The 27,815-nt window shown below is 47.7% G+C and overlaps 1 protein-coding gene across 1 annotated transcript in view; it reads left to right on the top strand.

Annotated features, from left to right (window-relative positions):
• Window positions 1-27,815, top strand: part of ENTPD7 (ectonucleoside triphosphate diphosphohydrolase 7) — a 154,198-nt gene that overhangs the window by 115,859 nt on the left and 10,524 nt on the right. Inside the window, exons 10-12 of the mRNA XM_085606314.1 lie at window positions 12,300-12,624; window positions 12,716-12,801; window positions 12,995-13,156. Of these exons, the coding sequence (XP_085462440.1) occupies window positions 12,300-12,624; window positions 12,716-12,801; window positions 12,995-13,156 (573 nt within the window). The remainder of the gene's footprint in view (window positions 1-12,299; window positions 12,625-12,715; window positions 12,802-12,994; window positions 13,157-27,815) is intronic.

Here is a 27,815-nt window from a genome sequence, read left to right as displayed (position 1 = left end):
GTACAAACGTGGCCGAAATAGAGAAAAAGGCTCGAAGCGGAGATGGCTAATACGTAAAAAAGACTTCAACGACAGCTTGAAGCTATTCAAGATACCGCCGAAAACAAAAAATACAGAAGGTGAAAAAGTCGTCGCAGACCTAATACCGCCGACAACCCCTGAACCAGTCGAAGAAGAAGAGGAAGAATCATTCTTTTTCGGAGAAGCCGGTGAGGGGGATGAGCAGACCTATGCCAAATCGTCCATTTCGGAGACTCAAGACTTACAATGGCAAGATCTTGATGCCGAATAACCTGAGGAGGCTGTGGAAACCTATCCTTCGAGGCCATCACCCCCAGATGACATTGGCATGTATAATCAGGTGATTTAAAAAGCTGCTGGGACTTATGGTGTTCAACTGGAGGAAGAAAAACCACAATCCTGTTTTTGATTAGAGACACTGATGCCTACACAATCCAGAAATCAATTCCTCCCAATGCTGCCAAGTATTCTGGTATAGGGGAGGGAAGCATTCAAAGACCCTGCTGCATGCAAGGCTATCACACCAAGAGCAGAAAAGAAGTATAAGCACTCTTCTAAGGATCCCATTTACATCAGGGGATCTGTGCCAGCTGTCTCTATTACTTCAACTGCAAGGAAAAGAGCATATGTACCAATTACAGTGGGACCCCCTCCTGACAAGGAAAGCAAGAGGATGGACCTGGTAGGTAGGAAGGTGGAAAGAAGTGCAGCTAATCAATTGTGCCTAGCCAATTCAAATGCATTGTTGAACAGACATGCTTATCAACACTGGGAGGAGGTAGGAGGATTGTTAAAATATCTACCTGAACAATTTCAAAAAAGAGCTAGCCGCTTAGTGGAAAAGGGTAAAAACATTGCAAATACATGTTTAAAATCAGCCCTGGATGCTGCAGAAACATCAAACAGACAAATGATGATTGGTATCACAGAGGAGGAGGAACGCACTGCTTAGAATCTCAGGCTTCAAGCCAGAAGTGCAGAGTAACATCACTAACTCTCCATTCAATAGGGAACAATTGTTTGGAAGTGGTATTATTTTTTTCCAATAACAATTTTTATTAAAGTTAGAGCACAGAGTCATCATTGCAATATCGTATTACAAATATGGTGAATTACAATGCATCAATATTCACATGCTACATAAATTAGGCGGTTGGGAGTTTACTGTTCTGTTCTTCTGCGCATCGCCATATCCTCTGTTGGTGACGTACAAATATCCCCCCTAAAGGCGTTCGTTTGGAAGTGTGGTTGGTGAAAGGCTCAATCAACTAAAGAAGGATAACTAAACTGCAAGGTCCATGGGGGCGCTACAGTTCAGAGGCATGCGTAGAGGCACTCCATCAAGGAGACCAGTGGGGAGAGGTACACACCAACCTAGTACCTCACATCAGGGTTATCAGCAAACATACCGAGTTAGAAATCGGGGACAACAGGTACAGCAGCAAAGCTGGCAATACCAAGGAAGAGCATCCTTTCGAGGGCGTCCCCGTTGCAGAGGTCCACCACAAAGAGGTGGACAACAAACCTCTACTAAGTGACTGCGCTCCCAAAAAGGTACCCTCACGAGCAACAGCAGTGAGAGTACACACAGAAAAACGACTACAAAGACAAGATCACACCAGTTTACAGTTCCTCCAACATAGTACCCCAGTAGGAGGCAGACTACGTTTTTTCCTACAAAAATGGAGGGAAATGATCACAGACAAATGGATTTCAAACATATTACAGTACGGTTACTGCATAGAGATAACGAAACAGCCTCCAAACAGGAGGCCAAAGCAAAAGAGGCATTCAAAAGAAGAATTATCTCACCCAGTCAAAGAGGTGCAGGAACTTTAGGAAAAACATGCAATAGCGCACGTACCACATAGAGAAAAGAGTGACGGAGTATTCTCAACATACTTCCTAATTCAAAAGGTGGACGGAACACCACGGCCAATCTTAGACCTAAGGTTTCTAAACAAATTCATAAAGACACAAAGATTCAAAATGACCTCACTGCAAGAAGTGCTACCTCAATTGCAGAAGGGAGACTACATGGCAACAATAGACTTAAAAGATGCGTATTTACACATCCCAATAAATAAAAGAAACAAGAGGATGTTAAGATTTGCAGTGGACAAAAAACACTACCAATTCAAAGTACTCGCTTTTGGACTAAAATCAGCACCAAGAGTGTTTTACAAAGTGCCTAGCAGCAGTAGCAGCACATCTCAGAAGGCAGGGGATTCATGTTTACCCCAACTTGGGCGACTGGTTAGTAAGCGCAAACTCTTACAGCCTATGCAAACAGTATATACAACAAGTGATAGAGACACTAGTTCAGCTGGGCTTCTCCATACATGGGGAAAAATCATAAATGGAACCAGAACTCATAAAGGTGTTCTTAGGAGCAGAAATAAATACAGTGCTAGAGAGAGCATTCCCAAGCGGGAAGAGGAGATCAGCCCTATTGAAGGAGACTCATCTATACCAGAGGGGGTATCATCTGACCGTGAGGACAGCGGGGAAATTACTGGGAATGATGGCCTCATGCATTCATTTAATTCCCAACATTTGTCTACACATTTTAGGAATGGCTACAGACACAGTGGTCACAGGCAACATGGAGTTGGGAGGATCTAGTGGTTGTCACAAACAGAGTTCATCAACGATGGCATGGTGGTACACAACAAACCTAGCACAGGGGAGACTTTTCACACCACCAACTCCATCAGTGACCATAACAGATGCATGCCTAATAGGATGGGGAGCGCACATGAACAACCTCAAAGTAAGGGGATTGTGGACACAGCAGGATGCAGTGAAACACATCAATATCTTGGAACTAAATACAGTATTCTTAGCCTTAAAAGCCTTTCGGAAAGAACTCTACGGGAAAAGGGTGTTGATACAGACAACACAACAACAATGTTGAGAAATAAACAAACAAGGAGGGACTCGATAGATCTCTCTAAGCTAGCACGAGAGATATGGAAATGGTCAATCCCAAGGGGAATAGACATTTTAGCAATACACCTAACAGGAAAGGACAATATAGAACCACAGACTGAGCAGACAAACAACAACCTCCCACGAGTGGGAACAAAATCAAACTGAAGTGCAAAAGATTTTCACAAAATGGGGGACACCTCAAATAAACCTATTTGCAACACCCCACAATGCAAAATGCCAAAACTTCACATCCAGGTGACCTTGCAGTCAGTCCCTAGGGAATGCGCTATGGATAGACTGGTCGGGATATTTGCTTACGCTTTTCCCCCCAATACCGTTACTGAACTAAGTGATCAGCAAATGCAGGATCAGCAGAATGACAATGATACTCATCGCACCACAGTGGGCGAGACTAACTTGGTTCTCAGAAATAATGCAAATGTCTCAAGGAACAATGCACAAACTTCCAAAAAGAAAACATTTGCTAACAATGCAAAGCGGGAAAATGCTTCATCCAGAACCAGTGAGCTCAGGCCTAGCAGCATGGGTCCTGAGGATTTAGAATTCGCACATCTCAAACTACCAGAAAGCACAATGGCTGTCCTGAGAGAAGCTAGGAAACCAACAACAAGAATGTTATACAGCTTAATTGAAAAGATGCACACAATGGTGCCTTAAACGTCTTTCAAGAAAGATTACAAAAGAAAGAACTGTGCTAAAGTATTTGACACATTTACTACAAAGTAAATTATGCTTCACTTCGCTAAAAGTACACTTAGCAGCAATTATAGCGTCTACAAGAGATGAAACCGGGAACAGTTTCTTCACTTCACATGTGGTCAAACGGTTCCTTGAAGGGACAAAAATAATTGCACCACCAAAAATGGTTCCAGCACCAACATGGAATCTGAACATAGTTCTTGCGCAAGTGATGAAGGCACCATTTGAACCACTACACAAAGCAACACCACAAATACTCACGCTAAAAACTGCTAATTAGTGGCAATAACATCCCTATGTAGAGTTGGCGAACTGCAGGCACTAACACTACAGGAACCCTACTTCCAAATATATAGTAACTGGATGAACTGTAGATCTGTCCTCATGACAATCCTAAGGTGGTATCAAAATTCCACATAAATACCAAGTTTCTTTCAAAATCCAAAGATCGAAGCGGAAAGAGCTTTGAACACACTTGACGCAAGAAGAGCAGTCATGCATTACATTGAAAGAACTAAGGAATACAGAAGAAAAAAAAAATTTATTTGTATCCTTTGCAAAACATTTTCCGGGAAGACCCGTAACCTAAAACCCAATTGCAAGATGGATAGTGCAAGCCATACAATTTTGCCACAGGCAAAACGGACAAACTTACAAGGTGCGCCACCGGCACACTCAACAATGAAGAAAGGAGAAACTATTGCATTTCTAGCTAACACTTCCAATTCATCCACTTTAAGACATCTGCATGGTTGCAACCTGGTCTTCAGTACACACATTCAGAAAACATTACTGTGTGGGATTCACTAGCGAACCCACCCTCCTCCGCCAAGGAAGAGAGCAATAAGGGAAAGGAAAAAAAAAAAGAAAACTAAGATGGCGACCAACGGTGGGAGCTCTGGAGGAAGCACGTCCTGGTCACAGAAGGACACCTAATGGTGGTACGTCGACGCCCTCCAACAGTAACCCCCCCCCCAAAAAAAAGAGAAGAAATGCTACAATTACGGACCCAACCGCTGGATGGCGGAATAATGCACAGCACATGAATCCATAAACTTCTTCAAGCTGCAAAACTACACAGACAGGTAAGAAACTATTCGTTATAAAAAATCTGGTCTTAGTTAGGACAAGGTTTTGAAATTTGTTTTTCCAAACTGCCATACATTTTTAAGGTATGATTGCAGCAGACTCTTAATATGCAGTACAAATGCTATAGCTACTCTATCTGGATTGTGGCGTCGTACGTGATTTGGAACAGGCTGTTTTTGCAAATGATTGGTTGTTGCTAATTGGATCTTTCTGATTTCTGTGGGTTTTCAGCTCGTTTGGGTTCACCTAGTTTTATTCTTGCGTACATTGTATGAGGTTTTGTGTTGGGTTCAGTTTTTGAAACAATGCAAGTCTTGGGTGTTCCTGATGATACCTAGAACAGACACTCAGGTCTGTGATGTAACTTATAAACGATTGTGATTTCATTTTATTCAAGCTGCCATTTTTACCTGGTTTAGAACCTTTTATAAACTCATTAATTTTCCTTGATTTCCAAATTTTGTATCCAGCTTTGGCTATCACCTCCCCGTTTATGTACATACCTGTGTACTTTCTGGTATGTGGTCCTTACTGTATATAGACAACATTTTCCCACTCGGGATCCATGCCATTGTGGGATGCCTGCATATTTAAGTGGACAACCACAGACTTCCTATCTTGTAGTTGTTCACAAACTTTTGGCAGGCACATTCTTACCCTGGATACAGTGAGAGATTTACTCTTGCAAACGATGGGAATACGTCCCTGAACTTGGGTGAATTGGATGCAATACTCCACAAATACTTTCTCCCATGGAGAAACAAAAAAGGTTAGCCAGTACAAACATTGTTGTTTGAATGTATAAATCACACCTGTTACCTACGTAGACGTGGGAAAAGGTATGCGTTTTAGTACTCTCTTTAACCTACAACAGCTGCCACTTCCCTCTATTACTGTAATCATCTGAGAATTCTAAAAAAAAACCATGGGACTACATTTTTTAGAATCGGACCCTGTTTGTTAGGTCTCGCTGAGACAGCGAAAGCTGTCTCTTTGAGACATTTTGTAAGTGGACTTTCAAAAGTGCTACCCACATGGTTCTGCTGGCCTAGGGCTTGAGTGCACGATGGCGTGCACGTGCACAGCTGCTCCTTGCATTCCCCCCTCCCTTCTCACCCAGCCCTTTGATGCTCTGCTCGATTACTTTAACTTTCGCCGCTTTGACCCTTGCATTCCCCCCTCCCTTCTCACCCAGCCCTTTGATGCTCTGCTCGATTACTTTCACTTTCGCCGCTTTGACCCTTGCATTCCCCCCTCCCTTCTCACCCAGCCCTTTGATGCTCTGCTCGATTCCTTTTCACTGTCCTTAAATCTCTTTGTAAGTCCATCTTGTTTGGGTCACCTTTGCTTCATTAGACCCATCTTTCCCGACTAGGAACCGGTTATTTTTGTCCACTCCCTTTAATTTACTTTAATAATAAACTCTTGCCTTAAGTGAAGCAATTGACTTTTAAATGTCGTCGTAATCTTACAGCCTTGTTCTCAAACAAGAAAACTCCTCTCCTTCCACACGTTTCCCATTCGGCCATCTTTTCTTCTGCAGTAGTTAACATTGTGGCCATGTTTTAACCAAAGCATCAGGTTTCTGCAATTTTGTAATGACGTGGTGATGCACATAATTTCTGTATGTTGTACATTCCGCTGCCCCTAATGTGTCCGAGGTTTGTGAGCTGTGATGCATGCTAGCGCGATCCCACGCCATGCGCCTCTTCAGCCCTCCTAAAATATACCATCCTCACTCTCCAGGTTAGAATTCGACACTTCAAAAACAAACGTGTAGCAACGATCTTCTATTAATAATGCTATAATGGCAGCGCTTCTATGCATTCCATCGTAAATGTTCTGTGGAAAGTATTTTTATTTTATCATTTTGCAGTGGTTCCGGTAGGTCGGCAGTCATTGATTCCTTGTTTGTGTACCTCTGCCCAGGGGCGTTTCTTCAATTGGTGCAGCAGGTGCAGTGGCACCAGGGCCCACGAACGCTGATAATTCGTGTATTTAATATAACTGTAGCATATTGAGGAGGTTGGGGGGTCATTTACTTACTTGCCCTGGGGTCCATGACACTGAATAGGCTGGTGTTTCGCCACGTAATTTCATTGGTCAGTGTTTAGCATTCGAGGTTGTACTCCTGAGTGACGTGACATAGAATGTAAGATTGATTGTGCCAGGGCATGAAAAGGAAATGCTGCTCAGGGCGCCAATTGTGTAAGGCGTCTAGACCTCACATATGCTCTTCCCTCTATGTTTTTCTCTCTGGTCTCACATGTGCTATTCCCTCTGTATTTTCACTCTGCCCTCACATGTGCTTTTCCCTCTCTATTTTTCTCTTTCCTCACACATGCTATTCCCTCTGTATTTGTCTCTCTTCCCTCACATGTACTCTTCCCTCTGCATTTTTTCTCTATGCTCTCACATGTGCTCTTCGCTCTGTATTTTTTTTTCTCTGCCCTCGCATGTGTTCTTCTCTCTATATTTTTCTCTCTGCTCTCACATGCTCTCTTCCCTCTATGTTTTTATCTCCGGTCTAACATGCGCCCTACCCTCTGTATTCTTTTCGCTTTGCTCTCACATGAGCTCTTCCCTCTCTATTTTTCTCTCCTCCCTCACATGGACTCTTCCCTCTGTATTTTTCTCTCTGCCCTCACATACTCTTCCCTGTATGTTTTCCTCTTTGCCCTCAAGTGCACTCTTCCCTCTGACCACATGCATACACAACTATGCACACATACAAACACACACATGCATTTACACACACATATGAACATATAAAAACACACACAGACATGCATAAACATATGCATATACATGCACACCAACCCCACATACACATATAAACAAGCACGCACACCAACATACTCAAACACATATACATACACACAAACATGCATACACAGACATAGGTATACACACAAACATATGTGTACACATCCATGAAGACAAATGAACACAATGACACACCCATACTTGCACACCAACACACACATGCATACACAAACATATACACATACACACACACATGCATACACACACAGATATATACATATAGACACACACACTATGCACACACACGCATCTCCCGTACTGTCTCAGGGGAAGAGTCGGTGTCAGCTGTCTCCTAGAGGGAGATCTCGCATGAGACAGTAAGACTCGGAGACATGTGGCGGTGGGGAGAGACAGACATGCCTCCCTTTAATTGTGTTGTTGCAAGATGGGGACTATCTTCTGCCACTGGTGCATTCAGATAAGCGGCAGGAAGTTCGTCGGACACATGCACTGGTTTCAATTTCGAGAAAGTGGGGTGAACGTTTCACAGATCGGGAGTGTGTGTCAACACGTGTTTCTCCTTCACGGCAAGGCCAATCAGTACGTTTTGTTTAACCGTGTGGTCATGAATCCTTTAATTGCATAAGTGAGCGGGTATGGATGTAAACAAAAATGTAACACTAATACCACATTTTCTGTCACTCTTGTGGACAGGTTTGCTGTGAATGTATGAATGAGAATGGCGTTTTAGAATACGTTGCATGGAAAAGGGTCAACATGGTGTGTACGTGTTTTTGGGTGTTTTTTTTTCCAGTTGTTTGGCCCGTGGTTATTTACGAGTTTGGAAAATACTTTTGTATTGTTTCGATTCTTTTTGTCTCTGCCCTATCTATTGGCTGCGTCCTTACTCTCTCCCATCTTCTCTCTCCACCTCTTTGCTACATGTTCTCTCGTAATGTTTTCATTTTCCCCAACTCTCCTCTTTACTCTCTCTAATTCATTTTTTGCTCCGTTTCTGTCTCTGTCCCTTCTCTCCTCTTTCTTTCCCCACCTGTCCCTTCTCTAACCCCACTCCCCTTCCTCTGCCCGCCCCCCCATCCCTCTCTCTCGCAGTACTGCAGCATCAGCAGCACCAGGTCTCTGATGCCTTCTCAGTGTTGGCCCTGGGGGTGGAGGAGGTAAGTCAGCCCCCCAAGTGAATCCCATTATCAACAGATAGTGAACCTCTATTTACCAACAAGTACGGAGCGGTCTCGGGTGACGGCTGATGCGAACAGTGATCTGCTCTCGGCCCCGGCAGGGCCTGTGGGGTGGGGGCGTTACCTTACACTAGGAGAGGAAGTAAAAGTGATATCCTCCCCTCCCCCCCACTCCACCACTGTCTCTCCTCACCCTCCACCTCTCTCTCTCCTCCACTTCTGATTCCCTTCCAACTCGGTCTCTCCTTACCCTCCACCTCGGACTCTCCTTACCCTCCACCTCGGTCTCTCCTTACCCTCCACCTCGGTCTCTCCTTACCCTCCACCTCGGTCTCTCCTTACCCTCCACCTCGGTCTCTCCTAACCCTCCACCTCGGTCTCTCCTTACCCTCCACCTCGGTCTCTCCTTACCCTCCACCTCGGTCTCTCCTTACCCTCCACCTCGGTCTCTCCTTACCCTCCACCTCGGTCTCTCCTTACCCTCCACCTCGGTCTCTCCTCACCCTCCTCCACCTCGGTCTCTCCTCACCCTCCTCCACCTCGGTCTCTCCTCACCCTCCTCCACCTCGGTCTCTCCTCACCCTCCACCTCGGTCTCTCCTCACCCTCCACCTCGGTCTCTCCTCACCCTCCACCTCGGTCTCTCCTCACCCTCCACCTCGGTCTCTCCTCACCCTCCACCTCGGTCTCTCCTCACCCTCCACCTCGGTCTCTCCTCACCCTCCATCTCGGTCTCTCCTCACCCTCCACCTCGGTCTCTCCTCACCCTCCACCTCGGTCTCTCCTCACCCTCCACCTCGGTCTCTCCTCACCCTCCACCTCGGTCTCTCCTCACCCTCCACCTCGGTCTCTCCTCACCCTCCACCTCGGTCTCTCCTCACCCTCCACCTCGGTCTCTCCTCACCCTCCACCTTGGTCTCTCCTCACCCTCCACCTTGGTCTCTCCTCACCCTCCACCTTGGTCTCTCCTCACCCTCCACCTCGGTCTCTCCTCACCCTCCACCTCGGTCTCTCCTCACCCTCCACCTCGGTCTCTCCTCACCCTCCACCTCGGTCTCTCCTCACCCTCCACCTCGGTCTCTCCTCACCCTCCACCTCGGTCTCTCCTCACCCTCCACCTCGGTCTCATCACCCTCCACCTCTGTCTCATCACCCTCCACCTCTGTCTCATCACCCTCCACCTCTGTCTCATCACCCTCCACCTCCGTCTCATCACCCTCCACCTCCGTCTCATCACCCTCCACCTCCGTCTCCTCACCCTCCACCTCCGTCTCCTCACCCTCCACCTCCGTCTCCTCACCCTCCACCTCCGTCTCCTCACCCTCCACCTCCGTCTCTCCTCACCCTCCAACTGTTTCTCCTCACCCTCCACCTCACCCTCCACGTGTCTCTCCTCACCCTCCCTCACCCTCCACGTGTCTCTCCTCACCCTCCACACGTGTCTCTCCTCACCCTCCACACGTGTCTCTCCTCACCCTCCACACGTGTCTCTCCTCACCCTCCACACGTGTCTCTGCTCACCCTCCACACGTGTCTCTGCTCACCCTCCACACGTGTCTCTGCTCACCCTCCACACGTGTCTCTGCTCACCCTCCACACGTGTCTCTGCTCACCCTCCACACGTGTCCCTCCTCACCCTCCACACGTGTCCCTCCTCACCCTCCACACGTGTCTCCTCCTCACCCTCCACACGTGTCTCCTCCTCACCCTCCACATGTGCCTCCTCCTCACCCTCCACATGTGCCTCCTCCTCACCCTCCACATGTGCCTCCTCCTCACCCTCCCCACGTCTCTCCTCACCCTCCCCACGTGTCTCTCCTCACCCTCCCCACGTGTCTCTCCTCACCCTCCACACGTGTCTCTCCTCACCCTCCACACGTGTCTCTCCTCACCCTCCACACGTGTCTCTCCTCACCCTCCACACGTGTCTCTCCCCACCCTCCACGTGTCTGCTGCACGCCTCACACTGCTGCACGCCTCACACTGCTGCACGCCTCACACTGCTGCACGCCTCACACTGCTGCACGCCTCACACTGCTGCACGCCACACACTGCTGCACGCCGCTGCACGCCACACACTGCTGCACACCTCACACTGCTGCACGCCGCACACTGCTGCACGCCGCACACTGCTGCACGAAACATTGCTGCATGCCACACACTGCTGCATGCCACACACTGCTGCACGCCACACACTGCTGCACACTGCTGCATTACTCACTGCTGCATGCTGCACGACACTGCTGCACGCAGCACACTGCTGCACGCCGCTGCACGCCACAGTGCTGCATGCCTCACACTGCTACACAAAACACTGCTGCACGCCGCACACTGCTGCAAGCCACTGCATGTCACAGTGCTGCATGCCTCACACTGCTACACGAAACACTGCTGCACGCCGCACACTGCTGCATGCTGCTGCACGCCGCACACTGCTTTTATGCGAGTTTATGCTACTGACATTGTAAATGACAATGCCTTTTATTTGTTTTAAAACTAAAACATAAATAAAAGGCATTGTAATTTTAGCTCAAACTCTTATAAATGCGAGACCTATTGCATTGCAAATGCTTGTTTCTTTCCAACTCTCCTGTTTCTATTCACTTCATTACCTGTTCTCTTCTGTCTTTTCAAATTTCCCTTTATCTCGTTTTGTCTAAACCAGGATTTCCACTTACTTCATACTCGCTCTTTCTCATGTTCTTTATGTTCTGCTTTCACATTTCGGTGTTTTCTCCTTCTCTACTGCCTCTTGTTCATCTCGTCCTTTTTTGGGGTCGTATCTCTCTTACACATTTTTCTCAAGAAGCTATCTTGAGGAAAGCAGGCAGAATTGTGAAAAGAGCATAATTGTGCACACTATATTAAAGTAAGGGGGTCATTTAAAGATGGATGGTCATTTGCACAATTGCTGGTATGTTGAAAGCACCACATCTGCTACCGCTGCCACAGTCTGAACACCAGTTCCAGAGTTTGCCCCTGCTGTAGCCGGCTTTATCACCAAAATCTCTTCCTTGGAAAATGCACAAGGCTGGCTGGCCTTTTTACTTGCATAACTGCTCAGAGCGGGTGTTGTTTTTTCAGAATAATAAAAATCTATGTCCGTGACACACTTGTGTCTTCCCACACTGCTTGAGCAACATTGCATGTTTTTCCTACCCATGGTAAGCTTGCTTGGCCTCACACTGCCGCTGGGAAAAATACCATTTGTAGAGGATGCATGAAGGAAATTCACCTAAGATTTTCCAACCAGTGTTGGGTGGCTAGAGTTGGAGAGAAATGGTTTGTTATAGTTTCTGATACTTGGTTTGAGTTTGTATAATTGCACCCGATTTTCATGGTTTCCAACACTTGGATGCAAAAGCGTTACTTTTGATATGGATAATTTGGAAATTATGAAGACACTTCTGATTTGAAATACTTAATCATGTTTTACAGGTTGTATTTTATAATAAAACGTTTACAATTGATATTGTATGTATATTACTACAGCAATGATGAAACTGTTATTTACATAGTGGTTATAAGAACGTAGGTTTTTTTTTATCAACCTTTGCGCCTTGTGTTCCAGGCTTCTAGACCAACACATTGGTGTGGCTCAGGATGCCCCATACATGGATCCCTGCCTACCGGTTGGAGCTACAACTACCGTTGAAAAAAGTAGCCAAACCCTACATTTGCGTGGAAAGGGAGACTGGGATGCATGCCGGCAACAGCTTGAATCTCTCCTACTAAAAAGCAATGACAGCCATGCCCATCTAAATGGAGTTTACCAGTCCCCTATCGACTTCACTAACAGCGAGTTCTATGGCTTCTCTGAGTTTTTCTATTGCACAGAGGATGTTTTGCGTATGGGAGGCCGCTACAACAGTTTCAAGTTTGCTAAAGCTGCAAAGGTATGTGGTCAGAGGCTTATTTCCTAGTTTGAGCCATTCTATTTACAGATTTTGAATAAGTATGAATACTCTTCTTCTTGTTCTACCCTAGGATTACTGTAGCATGACCTGGTCAGCTTTGAGTGACCGGTTTAAGAATGGCCTGTACTCGTCCCATGCTGATGAACACCGTGTAAAGTAAGGATATGTTCTCACTTATTTTCCTACTTGCATCAAAAGTGTGGAATAATTGGGCATGGTGGAGGAATAAGGGTAGGGAAAGGCATTTATTTGCGTTTTTTCATGATCTGCCTTATCTGTAACAAGCTGGATATTTGGAAAACAGCATTCATTTTGTTGTAGTAACAGCGCTGTCCATTTCCGTTTCCAGATATCAGTGTTTTAAATCAGCCTGGATGTACCAAGTCCTCCATGATGGATTTCACTTCCCCTACGATTACACGAATCTGAAAACGGCCCAGTTGGTTTATGACCGAGAGGTACAGTGGACGTTGGGAGCCATCCTTTTCAAAACCCGCTTTCTTCCTCTCAGGTACTACAAGCCAAAGCTTGCATTTTCAAAAAAAACGTTTTCTTTGGCCAGTCGATAGAATTTGTGTTTTAATTGAAAAGGAAATTGGTCTTGGGTTCGATGATATTTGTGATGACATATCTGCATTTCTTTGCAGGAACGTACATTGCAGAATAGGGATCTAGTTTAGAAGTCGGGGGTAAAGATCCATTGATCTATAGAAAATACTTAAGAGAATCCTGCAAAACAAAGAAGAAAACTTGATTTATTCTAAGCAGGGATGGCTAGTGTTGTGTTACCAATAAAGTACATTCATAGTTTAATACTGTTGCTCTTCACTTCAAGCGTTGATTTACTACTGGGTGCGAGACCATGTCTACTCTATTTGACAAACTCTAACAAGGGAGAAATAGGTCAGTATTTGATATAAACTAAATAAGCATGGATGGTGTTTTTACCAATCCATTTTTGGACACATTTTGTTTTTGATATTATTCTGCCAATTCATATACCCTCGTTTTACTAAGAAAATGGATATTTGAGAGGGCAGTTTAGACTCCATGGCAGATTATTGGTGCAACTTTTTGTGAACACTCCTTAGTTAATTGTTTTGCATAATTTATATAGCACCGTCAGCTTATAAGATGTTAAGAAATGTTTTTGCATATTTTTATTCAATATGGCACCGCAGGGTACAATCAATTAAAGGTTAAAATTCGACATTGGTGGCAGTGCTTTCCATAATGCTACTTAATGGATCAGTATAAAATGTGTGAGTGCAAATAATACATTTATAGGAGCCATCTCGTCAACTATTTACTTCAAAATTATACTCCCATTTACTAGCATGGTAAGCAAGGCATTTACTCCAAATGTTTTAAGAGAACTGGTGTGTACATTTTTTGTGATGCATCAAAGCAATATGTTCTATAAACACAAGTGGTCTAAAACTCATCCAGTTTTGAACGGTCTCTCTCTTTGCTGGAATCCAGTCGTATATACCCCAAATGGTTTGGGCTTACATTTCTGACTACTGTGTAAACAAATTTACACAGTTTCGTGCTATCTTACCTCATTAATTAGCTTCTCGTAGCACTGTACTCATATCCCATGTTCCAAGACATGCTAATGTTATGAGGAAGTCTGCACCTTCACCAGGTGGGTGCTCATACTTTTTTTTTTTTTTTTTAAGTTTGCTCCTTGTGCTGACCTAGAACCAGTTTTTTTCAAAAGAGCACATTGACTTCCGCTACTTGGCATCTAAATCCTCCTCTGTCTTCACCACATTACTTGCAAAACAGCTTTACCATAAATAAGCTTAACCAACTTAGAGAAGACCAAGAGAGAACTCTCCGATTACGGTAAATCTGCGTTTGGAATTTAAAAACAACCACTTAGCTGCACACATGCTAATTGACCGTTTAACAATGTTGACTCTGGCATATTTCGGAACTTTAGATTGCCCCTTGAGTCTAGTACTGTTGAGGTTTTCATTTAATAAATTGGCTTCAACCTGGTCTCACCCTATCCACTCTACTAGAGAAAGGTTTGTTACAAATTATTGCGAGTTCCATATTTCCTGTACCTGAAGCAGCCCGTGTCCGATCCTGACTGTGCAGGTTATCATGCTGTTCGTATTGAGTTATACCTGTGTCCCAGATCCAACACTAAAGTACCTCATGTAGCGTTCAGGGACCAACTATTTCACTATATCGTTTGCAGTTGAGCATCCTTTCTAAATGCAGTCTTCTAAACGGCATACTTCCTTTTAAACTGGCTTTGATGTTTCTTGTGGTTTTCGAAAGCTTCAGAAAGGAGATTGCTGCTGACTACATCTGCTGAAAGGTAGATCTTTGATGTCCGAATCGTGGATATAAAATATAAATGGCATGGAATTAATCTAAATGAAAGAAATGTGATTGTATAAGTACATATGTTAATCTTTACCCTCACTACGGTTTTTGTCTCAAGGTGCAGGATAGTTGTTCCACATTATAAGATAATATTCATGGTGCCTGATCTCACCTATGGACAGTGCCTTAGAACATCTTCCAGTCTCTGGTGTTTCTTTAGTTAGAAGTATGTAAGATTGCCAAAGCTGATCCAAAGCCATAAGAATCAATCAAAAAGTACCATATTTTAACATAGGTATCAAATGTGTATTGCATTGCCGACCTACTTCTAAATGTCTTCCCAATTGTAAAGAAACATTCTCTCTCAGGGCATCTACATTGCTAATCATAAACACATGCGGGGATCCCAGAGCAGTTCTTTCAAAGTCACATCTACTTCGCCTCGCTTCGGGAAAGCCAGGAAACATATGTGACAGACACGTTACATTTTTGCGCCTTAAAAACAGGCTATATTGCTAATCTTTATTGAACTACTTTCAAATTTCGAAGGAAAATGGATGATTTCCTGAAACATCACTGAAGCAGAATGGAAAGTGACCTATTAAAAACGTCCTTCACAAAAGCTTTTTACTTCTTTTTAAAGTAAGATACGGAGTAATACTTTGAAATGTAGCCTGTTTAGGCTGCAGCATTGAAAGAATGTAAATAGGACACCGCACTATTTAAGGGCCTTCTGATCTCCAGTGTTGCATCATGACTTGTAGAAAGTGGTACTACCCCTGTAACAGTTCCTTTTTAACAATCTTTGCAAAAATCTACTGACTTTCTTCTGAACCAAAATCTGTTTTTTATTTCTGCTGTTCTTAACTTTGAGCCTCATAATATCTTGTATTTTATGTGGCTATAGAAGCACTTGATAAATTTGAAAGTATTCTAAAATCTTGTTTCAAAGATCATGTTTAGCTTGAGATGCAGGAGCCACATCAAACCAGTTCCAGTAGCTTGCTTACATGAGTTCATTCAAAGTCACAATTGTTGCAGTTATTATTACTCTGTATGTTAATACTAAATGTATCAACCTCAGAATGGTGAAATGCTGTTGTGCCCATGTTGGGATTCACACTTGTGAGCTGCTGATTACACCTGATGTCTTCTTATTTTTTCCCGGACACAGTTTCCTTATTCCAAAAAATCAAGTGAACAAATACAGGTGCATATCCGTGTTCGTTAGGTTTCAGCTTACACCTTCCTCCAGACCATGTCATTAGTTCCCAAACCACATTTATTTGTTACAACAACTCAGTCCTTCCTTCATTTCTTTTTTTTGGGGGGGTAAAATTATCTTATTTTTTTAACTGTATCTGTGCATCAATTACAGAGTACTTCACCTCCCTTCCAACCCTTATCCCTCCCTCCCTCCCTTATATTGTTCAGAAGTACACCTACCCACATCATAGTTTACAGAATACCACCCTACTTTTACTACTTGTAAGGTTGTCTCTGAATTAGTCTGCAGGATAGCACACCCACGGCTGAGACGGTCTGCTCCATCTACCTACCCGCAACCACTTATAGCACATTCCACAACATGTTGGTCTCGCCCCATGTACCCTAAATCTTTTCAAATTTCTTCATGTATCCTTTACCCTTGTATATCGCTCTCGCCAGCAACCTGCACTGTTCCATACCTAATTCCCACCTTATGTCTTCTTGAATCCTAGGATTGACTTTACTAGCAGCCAGTTATTTGGGTTGTGTTTCTGAGGTCTAACAGATCACAAAGCGGCACATTATTTTGTGGTTGGATATTGAACTGAGGTCCTTCATCTCTTTATTGTAAAGTGAAAACACTTAAACGTGAAGGTAAATAGAGATTTAATGTGTATGTACACTGTGCAGTTCACAAGGGTAACTGCACAACTGACATATGTAAAAGCAAATATTCTTTGTAGCTAGGGCAACAGAACCAAGCAAGAACATTCCATGTAAAGCATGACAGAACTTAGTGAAGCATGACTGAGAAGTAATCTGAACTAAGAAGAAATAAAGAGCAATGATACAATTAATAAATATGTACAACATCATAAAAAAAAGTTCCTTAGATTTCAATAAAGTTGCAGGAAGGGCTTACAACCAATGTAAAACAGGTACAATTAAGTTAATATAGTCTTACAGATGTAGTTCTTATCCTGGCATCTCTCTGCACCTGTGCAGGCACAGACTCCAGAGGATACAAAGCTGTCTCTGTCTCCACACATCACTATTTTGCAGAGCTTTCTTGTAACTCCATGTTTACTTTATTAGTCTAATGTATTAGCGTTACTAATTATAAGCTCTCTAAATCCTCCAGAGTTGTTCAATTTACTTCATAGCCACCCACTTGTCTGTTTCTCTTCTCTCTGCAATGTCCTTATATCCTGTTGCACCTCCCACATGTTTAACATAGCATAGTGGCACAGGATGGTGAAGTATGCAATCGGCGTTTATCTTGACTTGGCAGGTTTCCTAAACTTAGTGTTTTCTCTACCATCTCACATTTGCAAATTCTTTGGTAGAAAACAAAGGTATTCCCATTTTACTTCTGGAATCATATATGATTTTTACTACTTCCTGTTTTTTGGTCACTCGCTCAGCTACATTATGTGTCAGTACCTCTTTCCTGATCTTGCATTCTCTTTGTAAACTTACACAGATACTTCCTATTTATGGGATCTCTCCTTTTCAGTATCCTAAATGAACTGACCCCTGTAGAGGTGTGAGATGTGATCATGTACAAGCACGGTTTCTCTCGCAGATATTTTGTCCAAACCATACGTGTTTGAAATTGGGTTTCTGGTTGGCAGATGTATGTACCCTATCCAAGCAGGAACCACAATCTTAGTCAAGGTAAGTCAGATACACACCCTAAATTAACCTGTGCTCACCCTCTGGTCTAGCATAGCCAATAGGTCTCGCTTTTGGGACCTTATAAGTGTTCAGCTATGCAACACTTGATGTTATTTAATTAAGGATATGGTGCTGGATAACTAAACCCTTATAATGTCCTAAAGGCGAGACCTATCGGCTATGCATTGGGGGGCCTTATATGTGTTTAGGTAGAGCTATTGACTTGCCAATGTTTGTAAGCTGTGCAGTAGAGAAGTGTGGCTGCTGTACAGCATGCTGAGAAGTTGTAATTAAAAAGTGTAAGAAGCACTGAGTGATGCTGTGGTGTAGTTGAGTGATGGTGTGCTGGCCTTGGATGATGCTCTGCTGGCCTTGAGTGATGCTGTGGTGGTCCTGTGTGATGCTGTGGTGGTGCTGACTGATGCTGTGGCGCTGCAGAGTGATGCTGTGGTAGCATATAGTGATGCTGTGGTGGTACTGAGTGATGCTGTGATGGGACTGAGTGATGCTGTGGTGTTCCTGAGTGATGCTGTGGTGTTCCTGAGTGATGCTGTGGTGTTCCTGAGTGATGCTGTGGTGTTCCTGAGTGATGCTGTGGTGTTCCTGAGTGATGCTGTGGTGTTCCTGAGTGATGCTGTGGTGTTCCTGAGTGATGCTGTGGTGGTGCTGAGTGATGCTGTGGTGGCGTTGAGTTAAGCTGTGCTGGCCCTGAGTGATGCTTTGGTGGCCCTGAGTGATGATGTGGTGGCCCTGAGTGATGATGTGGTGGTACTAGTGGTACTGAGTGATGCTGTGGTGGTGCTGGCCCTGACTGGTGGTGGTGCTGGCCCTGACTGGTGGTGGTGCTGGCCCTGACTGATGGTGGTGCTGGCCCTGACTGATGGTGGTGCTGGCCCTGACTGATGGTGGTGCTGGCCCTGACTGATGGTGGTGCTGGCCCTGACTGATGGTGGTGCTGGCCCTGACTGATGGTGGTGCTGGCCCTGACTGATGGTGGTGCTGGCCCTGACTGATGGTGGTGCTGGCCCTGACTGATGGTGGTGCTGGCCCTGACTGATGGTGGTGCTGGCCCTGACTGATGGTGGTGCTGGCCCTGACTGATGGTGGTGCTGGCCCTGAGTGATGGTGGTGCTGGCCCTGAGTGATGCTGTGGTGGTTCTGACGGATGCTGTGGTGGCGCTGAGTGATATGATTGGGTCCCTGAGTGATGCTGTGGTGGTGCTGAGTGATGCAGTGCTGGCCCTGAGTGATGAAGTGGTGTAGGCTTGCGACTGGATTTGTCCCAGCTTAATGTCAGCTGTGGCAACAATTTAGCAGATGAAAAATGATTGTGGCTATAAAGCAAAGATTCTGTTTTCATCTCGGACAGCTTAATTGCTTTTTAAAGCTGGCTTGAGGAATTTGCAGTACATTAGTAGAGGGTACACGCGACCACTCTTTAAAACAAAATCAAAGTGTTAGTATATTGTTTTCAAGCCCAGATTAAGAGAATGAGAACGAGGGTAAAACTCAAGTAGCCAAAGAAAGCAAAGCAGCCAGGAATGCCCGGCAACCGTCTGCAGGTCCCGCGTCCAAGCAAAACATCTTGGATTGCTCGTCCCATAATAAATGACGGTTTTCCCTTTTGCAAGTGAAAACACGGCTGATGATGCGTGCCACGATGACAGTCTGAATCCATCCCCTGTAATCACAAAGGAGCCCCCGGATTGCGACGCAGCACGTGAAATAAGGGAGTGCACTTTGTAAACCGCCTCGCATGAGCAGTGCAGAAACGATGGATCAAACCGAAATACTTCTGGAAGAGAACGTCACAGCCCATCAGATGAAAGCGGACTGTTCTGCAAAATGGATGATAAATGTCGTGGCGGTGGTCAGCATCATCCTTACGCTTATCTCCTTTCCATTCCAGGATTAATTTCCACTCCTTAACTTTAACCAGATAAACAAATGAGGGGTAAAGGTAGTTTCGTGAGAGGGTGGAAGAACAGACATGGCGGCCAGCAGAGTGGAGTCGAAGGGACCAACATACAATATGCGCTCGGTGGTGGGGGAGGGGGAAGGGCAAAGTGCAGGCGCAGAGTGTGAGAGGGAAGCATGGTGGGGAGGGGGAGGGGGAGGGAATTAACACAAGCTGTAGCCCGCCCGGTGACTATCGAGGAGGGAGGGGGTAGTGAGAGCAGAGAGCAGGGGGTGGAGGAGCATGGAAAGAAGTGATTTGCGCGCTGCAAGGCTTAATGAGCCATGACAGAAAGCCAGATGGCGGCTGTGCACGTAATCGCGTGCGTAACCACAAGCTTGAGGCCAGCAAAAGCGCGTGGTAGGACTTTTAAAAGCCCATTTACTAAATGTCTCCCCAGAACAGCGCATGCTCTGGCGAGACCTAAAAATAGAGCTTAATGTAATAAACAAATCAAAACCAAAATGACAAACAATCCAATAAGTATAACCAGAGTTATGAATTTGTAAAGATTAAACTGAAATGTAGTGCTTAAGAGCATAATACGCGAACCGGTGCCATCTGGTCACAATAGACTGGGTCAAATCCAAAAGTTTATGCCAACCGCGATGGAGCATGGGTCAGATACAGGGACCGGCCTTGTCCTGCTGAAAAGTACATTGTTTCATCGAAGAAAAGACTTGATGCGTAGGGCAGAGGAGGCAATGCGTCATCGCCGATCCCTTCAGATGTAGACTATGCGTTGGTTCCGAGCCGTGAAAGTTGGAGATATATTGTCGTCGACCCCCCAAGACAGCGATGCGTCATTGTCGGTCCACGCAAGTCGAGGATGCTTCGGTAACTGGAGGCGATGCGCCGTGCAGTCGGTGATGCAATGTCTTTGGTCCTTCCAGTAGCGGTGATGCATCTGTGTGGAGGGCGATGCGCTGGTTCTGAGCCACACAATGACAGCATTGCCTGGGTTGTTGGTAGTTGCAGCACTTTATAGTCACTTCTGAGGATCCTGGACTGGATTGGCACCACTTAGCAGGTCAAGACTCTCAGATGGCAGAGTCCAGGTCCTGTAGATGAGTAGATTTAAGTATTTGATGTCCCTTAGACTTCTAGCAGGAGGCAAGCCCTTGGAGTCACTTTGGTTCCGGGTTGTAGAGATGCAGGTCCAATCCTTCTCACTCCCAGGCAAGGAGGACAGCAGGCAGCAGTTCAGCAGAGCAGGAGTCCTTGTAACAGCACAGCAGTCCTTCCTGGCAGAGAATCCACTGGTCCAGAAGTGTACCGAGCTGATGGTGTCTGAGGTCTGGTATTTATACTCAGTTGTGCCATTGAAGTCAGGTAGACTTCAAAGAGAGGCCTTTGAAGTGCCCAGGGTCCCTGCCCTGGCTCCAGACTCACTGCAGGGGGGTATGCAGCCCTTTGTGTGGGGACAGGACACATCCTATTCAGGTGTCAGCTCCTCCCTTCCATCCTGCCCAGGATAGCCCATGAGGATGTGCATGGCCCATCAGTCACACCTTGGCTCCCTTTGTGTGTGTCTGTCTGGAGCAACTGCACAAAGTCAGCTGTCACCCATCCCGGACTTGAATTCAGAGACAGGCAGAAGGCACCAAATGGTTAAAGAAAATGCCAACTTTCTAAAAGTGGCATTTTCTGAAGTAAAATTTAAATTCTAACTTAACCATAAACTGGGGATTTAAATTGTGATTCCAGAGACACCAAATGTAGGGGTCCCAGCTCTTCCCAATTGGAAATTACACGTATAAGATGTAATAATGTAATCCCAATGTTAACCCATGGGAGAGATGGGCCTTGCAGTAGTGAAAAACGTATGTAAGAGTTTTTACTACTAGGACATGTAAAACTTACAAGCACTTGCCCTACCTTTTAAGTACACTGCACCCTGCTGATGGGCTGTCCAGGCCCTACCTTAAGGGTGACTTATATGTATTAAAAAGGAAGGTTTGGGTCTGGCTAGAAGGTTAACTTGCCAGGTCGTCATGGCAGTTTAAAATTGCACACCAGGTTCTGCAGTGGTTGGCCCGAGATATGTTTAAAGGGCTACTAAAGTGGGTGGCACAATTGGTGCTGCAGGCTTGCCAGTAGCATTTAATTTACAAGCCCATGTCACATGTGGTGCACTTTACTAGGGACTTGCAAGCAAATAAATATGCCAATTGTTGTGAAGCCTATGTTACCATATTTGAAGGAGAGATCACATGCACTTTTGCTCTGGTTAGCAGTGCTAAAATGCCCAGAGTCTTAACCCCTTCAGTGCCCATGACGAGATAGTCTCGTCATGGGCACAGCGCAACCGCGCTCCATGACGAGACTATCTCGTCATGAACCCCGCCCGCTAATGAAACGCCCGGCACAGGGCGTGGAAAGGGCGGGGCACTGAAGAGGTTATAACCAGCAAAAACGATGTCAGCAAAATGGAGGTCTGAAGGCAAAAGTCAGGGGAAACAACGCCAAGGATCCCAGGTCTAACAATACCATTCATAAGGGCACTCTCATTACATTCTTTAAGGATGCTATTAGACTGTTTTACCTGCCTGTTAGTGTGAGGTCCCGACAGGCCTGCAGGTATGTGGGTAACACCAACACTTAAAAACTCCATCATATCAGATGACAACTGGCACCGTTATCTTTATCAGTAAATAAACTACTAGAGATAGTGTGTCCTAAATATTCTGCTTCCTTTAGGAACAGTTTACATTTTTTTTTAAGTTAATCCCCATGCATGTAGTCCTTGGCAAATGTCTTTAATGTGCTTTTGGTGATCTATGCATGTAAAGAAATCCATAATGTTTCTTGAAATCACCAGGCAAATTGTTCAGCATCCTTGAAAATCACATAGCTTTCTGAAAAACCACGGACACCAGACCAAACGCAGTTCACTTGAACTGAAATAAGCTGTTAAGTTGGATGGTGTAGGGGGAGGAGCCTAGCGCGCAACCAAGATGGCCGCGTAGGTGCGAGGCTCCCGAGGACCTCCGTGACCTCCTACATAAATCCTGAAAATATCCTGTCCTAGATGAGGGGACTGTGTTGGTGAGCCCGAGCTGAGGTGTCACCCGTTTTCCGTTTCCAAATTGGACCTCGGACACCGGCGGGAGCACCGATTGAGGTTTGCGGCCTTCTCCACGCCGGCCCCCCGGATTGGAGTTGCGGGGCGATCCGGAGACAAAGTGATCAACAGCGGCGGGCAGGGCTGGGCGACTCGCGTACCCCGCACTTTCACTTTCGCTTTTGCACCCTCCTTGCTGCTCGGGCGAGGTTGGGTTGCGGGGCGGTGTGCGGTGGTGCGGCCTACTGGCCCGCCGGCTGTGATCCGTCCTGCGGACCTGTGGTGGCCCCCCCCCCGGAGCCCGTGAACTGGTTTGTCGGCCTTTTCCGAGGTGATTGGCACGATTTGGGGACTGAAACCATGTCCACAAAGCAAGATGGCGACCGGGCAAAGGTGAAATCGACCCGCCGTGGTGCGGCCCATCAGTCCAACAGCATGGACCGCTACACCCTCCAGAAGGGATCTCCCGAGGTGCCGCATCGGTCCCCTGAGGGCCCGACTGATGCTCCTACGCTGCCCGCGGATCTGACCCTGCGAGATGTTATGGGCGCCATCGCCGAGATGAAGGCCTCGGTGGACCAGCGCTTTGACACACTGGCGCAAAAGATTGACTCGGTCCACGTGGATGTTGGCCTGGTGAGGGCCGATTTATCCAAGACCAATGATCGGGTCGATTCTCTGGCCCACACCACTTCGGGCCTTACGGCGGACGTGGCGGCCCTCCAAAAGGAGGTGCGCCGGCTCGGCCAGGCGAGCGCCCTGATGGATCGTCGACTGGAGGATTCCGAGGGTCGGGCCCGGAGGAACAATGTCCGCATTGTCGGGGTGCCGGAGGGACGTGAGGAGGCGGCGGCGGACCTGTTTGTGGAGGATCTGATTCTCACCCATCTCCAGCCCCGGGGGCTGAGTAAATTCTTTGCGGTGGAGCGTGCCCACAGGGTTCCCGGAGGAAGACCTAAGGCCGGAGCCCCTCCGCGGCCTCTCATTGCCCGGATTTTCAACTTTCGGGACAGAGACGCTATCCTTCAGACTTCTAGGCAACAAGGACCGGTCAGACTTGACAATATGGATGTGAACTTCTATCCTGATTTCACCCCAGCGGTCCAGAAGCAGAGACTGAGCTTTCTCGGAGTCAAACGTCGTCTACGGGACCTGAACCTCAAGTATGCGATGCTTTTTCCAGCTAAGTTGCGGGTGGAGGTGGATGGCCGCACGCACTTTTTTGATCGTCCCGAGGCAGCCGGGGACTGGTTGGACTCCTTGCCCGGGGATCGGGGCCGGGGGGGTGGGGGGGGGCGCGGTTGGAGGGGAGGGCTCGCCGGATCAGGACTGAGGGACTAATAGTAGGCCTTGCTCTGGACAACATTGTCGTCATTTTTGACTGTTCGTTAAGTCTCCCTCCTGTGGAGGTGGTACGGGGTCTCTTGGGGGCTCTCCCTCCTCCTCTGGGGGACTAGTTAGTTTAATCATTCATGGGGCGACAGGCACACTGCACTTTGGGGGGGCTGTTTGGGCTCATGCAGGGGTGCTGGGAGGGGGGAGTTCTGTTGGGATGGGTGGGTTGGGGTGGGGTGTTTGTTTTTACCGCAAGTCAAACCCTTTATTGTATTTGTGTTTTTAAGGTGCTCTCGGGGGGACGAATGATGGCTTCTGTATGTGATGGGGGGGTAGGGACTTGACCTTATTGTCCTGGAACGTTAACGGACTGGGGGATAGGATTAAGCGAGGTGTGGTCCTGCAGTATTTGAAACGACTTTCGCCAGATGTGGTCTTTCTGCAGGAGACACACCTTATTGGTAATTCCTTTTGTGCCATGAATCTGCGTGGCTATCGTTTGGTGGCCCACTCGGGCTTCACGTCGGGCTCACGGGGGGTGGGCATCATGGTGAAGAACTCGCTCCCGTTGGAAATAGACGAGGTGCGCCATGATGAGAGGGGACGCTACACTGTCTTAGTGGGGAGAATGGAGGGTAAAGTAGTTGTCTTTGTATCAGTGTATGTCCCACCGGGGTTACAGTCCACGACTTTTGCAGACCTAGGGCGCCTCCTCCTTGACCTTCCGGGGGGGCTTCTGGTGGTTGGGGGGGGACTTCAATGCGGTGGTTTCTGGGACCGTGGATCGTCACCCCCCTAGGGACCTCCCCCGGGCGCAGGCGTGGCTGTCCGGCTTCTTAGATACACTGGGATTGGTGGACTGCTGGCGCTTAAAACATCCCACGCAGCTGCAGTACACTTTCCACTCGGGTGCCCATGGTAGCCTCTCACGGCTTGATTATGTCCTTGTCCCTGCGGCCTATGTTGGGAGGGTAGGAGAGGTGCGCCATTTGGCGCGGGGTATTTCAGATCACTCCCCGCTCCTGTTGCACGTTGATATCTTCCCGAGGGGGGAGGGCAGAGTAGCTCCAATCAATGCCTGGTACCTGCGCGACCCCACCATTCGCGCTGATTTGATTAAATCCTTGCAGCGGTATTTCGATGAGAATGTGGGGTCCGTCCCTTCGGCTATCTCCCTGTGGGAAGCTTTCAAAACAGTTCTTAGAGGGGAGGCCCTCTCCTTTATTTCCCATGCCCGGAGGCGCGAGCGGGAAGAGGTGACCCGGGTGGAGGCCGAAATCGCTGAATTGGAGGGTGATCTAGAGGGTGAGGTGACGGATGCTGCACTGCATGTCCTACAACTTAAGCAGGCGGCCTACAGGGCCCTCGTCACGGTGGCGGCCAGGGGCCTCTATAGAGAGCAACAGGGGCGACTGTATGATGTGGGTGATAAGGCTGGTAAACTGCTTGCATGGTTGGATAAAAAGGAGAGAGCGAGTCGTGTGGTCCCGCTGATTGAGAGGATGGATGGTGTGCGTGTCACCGAGCCAGAAGACATTGTCTCTTGTTTCGCGGATTATTTTCGCGAGGTGTATTCCCCGGTTTCTCTCTGCTCGGAGGAGGATTCCCATGCCCTGCTTAGGGATATCGCGCTGCCTTCCCTTTCGGTGGAGGACAGGGTGTCGTTAGATGCCGCTCCTACCGCCGACGAAATTGCCCTCGCCATACGCTCGGTCGCATCCGGCAAGGCCATGGGCCCGAACGGCATCCCGATCGAGTTGTATAAGCTGCGACCGGATGTACTGGCACCCCACCTCCGTGCGATGTTCCTGGAGGCCCACTCGCTGGGCTCCCTCCCGCCGGACCAACGTCTGGCTACAATCGTGGTGATCCACAAGGAGGGGAGACCTCGAGACCGGGTCACATCCTACCGGCCTATCTCGCTCTTGAATGCGGAGCCCAAAATCCTCGCCAAGGTGCTAGCCAACCGGCTGGTCGGCGTGGTGGGCGACCTGGTCCACCAAGACCAGTCCGGCTTTATTCCCCATCGCAACACGGCCCTTAATCTGCGGCGCTTGCACGGGGTGCTCGCGCGTGTCCCGTTTGTGCGGGAGCCGGCCATATTGGCGTCCTTGGACGCCACCATGGCGTTTGACACGCTCGAGTGGCCATACATCTGGGCCATGCTGGCGAAGTTTGGATTTGGCCCGGGGTTCATCAGCTGGGTCAAATTGTTGTATTCGGGCCCATTGGCGCAGGTGGTGGTGAATGGAAGAGTATCGGTCCCATTCGAGCTGGGACGGGGCACACGACAGGGCTGTCCCTTGTCGCCGCTCCTGTTCGCGCTGGCCTTGGAACCCCTAGCGGAGTGGCTGCGGTGGCACCCTTCCATCCGTGGTCTCCGTTGGACCCCCGAATATGAGGACCGCGTGTCCCTATACGCTGACGATATCCTTTTGTACCTAGCCTCCCCGCGTAAATCACTGATTGTCCTGGTTGATGTTTTGCGCTCATTCGGCCGCAATTCAGGCCTTGTCATCAACTGGGCTAAATCATGTGTGTATGTGCTTTCCGGGGAGGCTCCCGTCCTCCCGCGGGGCTGTCCGATCCAGATTGCCTCACAGGGGTTTCGGTACCTGGGGGTTTACATTACTCTGGACTCGGAGGCCCGCTACGAGCGGAATTTGCTTCCCCCCCCCCTCCAGCGCTTGAAGGAGGACGTCGCGCGCTGGCGGCGCCTGCCGCTTTCGCCGCTCGGCCTAGCGGCATTGTTTAAGATGATGTCGTTGCCACGCTTCCTGTACGCTCTCCAGAATACTATGGATTTAGTCCCGGCGCGCTACTTCCGTGAGGTGGAGAGTCTACAGCGCTGCCTGTTCTGGGACGGGAGGCCGCGTATTGCCCTGGCGAAGTTGACGCTCCCATGGTACGACGGGGGGGATTGCCCTCCCGGATATTAAATGGTATTACTGGGCCTCCCAGCTGGCTGCAATTAATCATGGCCTTTACGGGCCCGCCTTAAACCCGGCATTTGAAATGGACAAGATGCTCCTGCCTGGTGGCGATTATAACCGAGCGCTCTACTCTGGCGCGCCCGGCCCCCGCCTGACGGGACCTACGCGTGTCATGGTACGAGTATGGCACGCGGCTAACGCAGCTATGGGGTGGAAGGACCGTTTGACCCGGGCATCACCGTTGTACGCGTCTGAGAGATTGGGCTTCCTGTAGACCTCGAAGGGCTTCGAGAAGTGGGACACGATCGGCATCAGTAAAGTGGGGGACCTCTGGACGAGAGGGGGATTTAAAACATTCGAGACGCTGCAGACGGAGTTTCAGCTGCAGGGCAGTGAATACTTTCGGTACTTGCAGGTTCGTCACGCGCTGGGCTCAGTCTTCCCAGACGTCGCCTCCATCCCGGAGTCTTCCCCCCTGGAGGATAGAGTGCTGGATGGCCACGTTCCGGACAGCACGATCTCCCTTATTTACAAAAAATTGATTAACGACCGTTCGGGCCTGCTGACTGGCCTCTGCGAGGCTTGGGTTGCCGACGGGCTGGAGTTGGACGACGAGGACTGGATTTCCGCGGTGGCCTCTCCGAAGGAGGTG

The sequence above is a fragment of the Triturus cristatus genome, chromosome 1_2 (genome assembly GCF_964204655.1).
Source record: "Triturus cristatus chromosome 1_2, aTriCri1.1, whole genome shotgun sequence".
NCBI classification, from domain to species: domain Eukaryota; kingdom Metazoa; phylum Chordata; class Amphibia; order Caudata; family Salamandridae; genus Triturus; species Triturus cristatus.
Note: the sequence above shows the minus strand (reverse complement) of the source record. Positions and strands in the feature narration are given on the sequence as shown.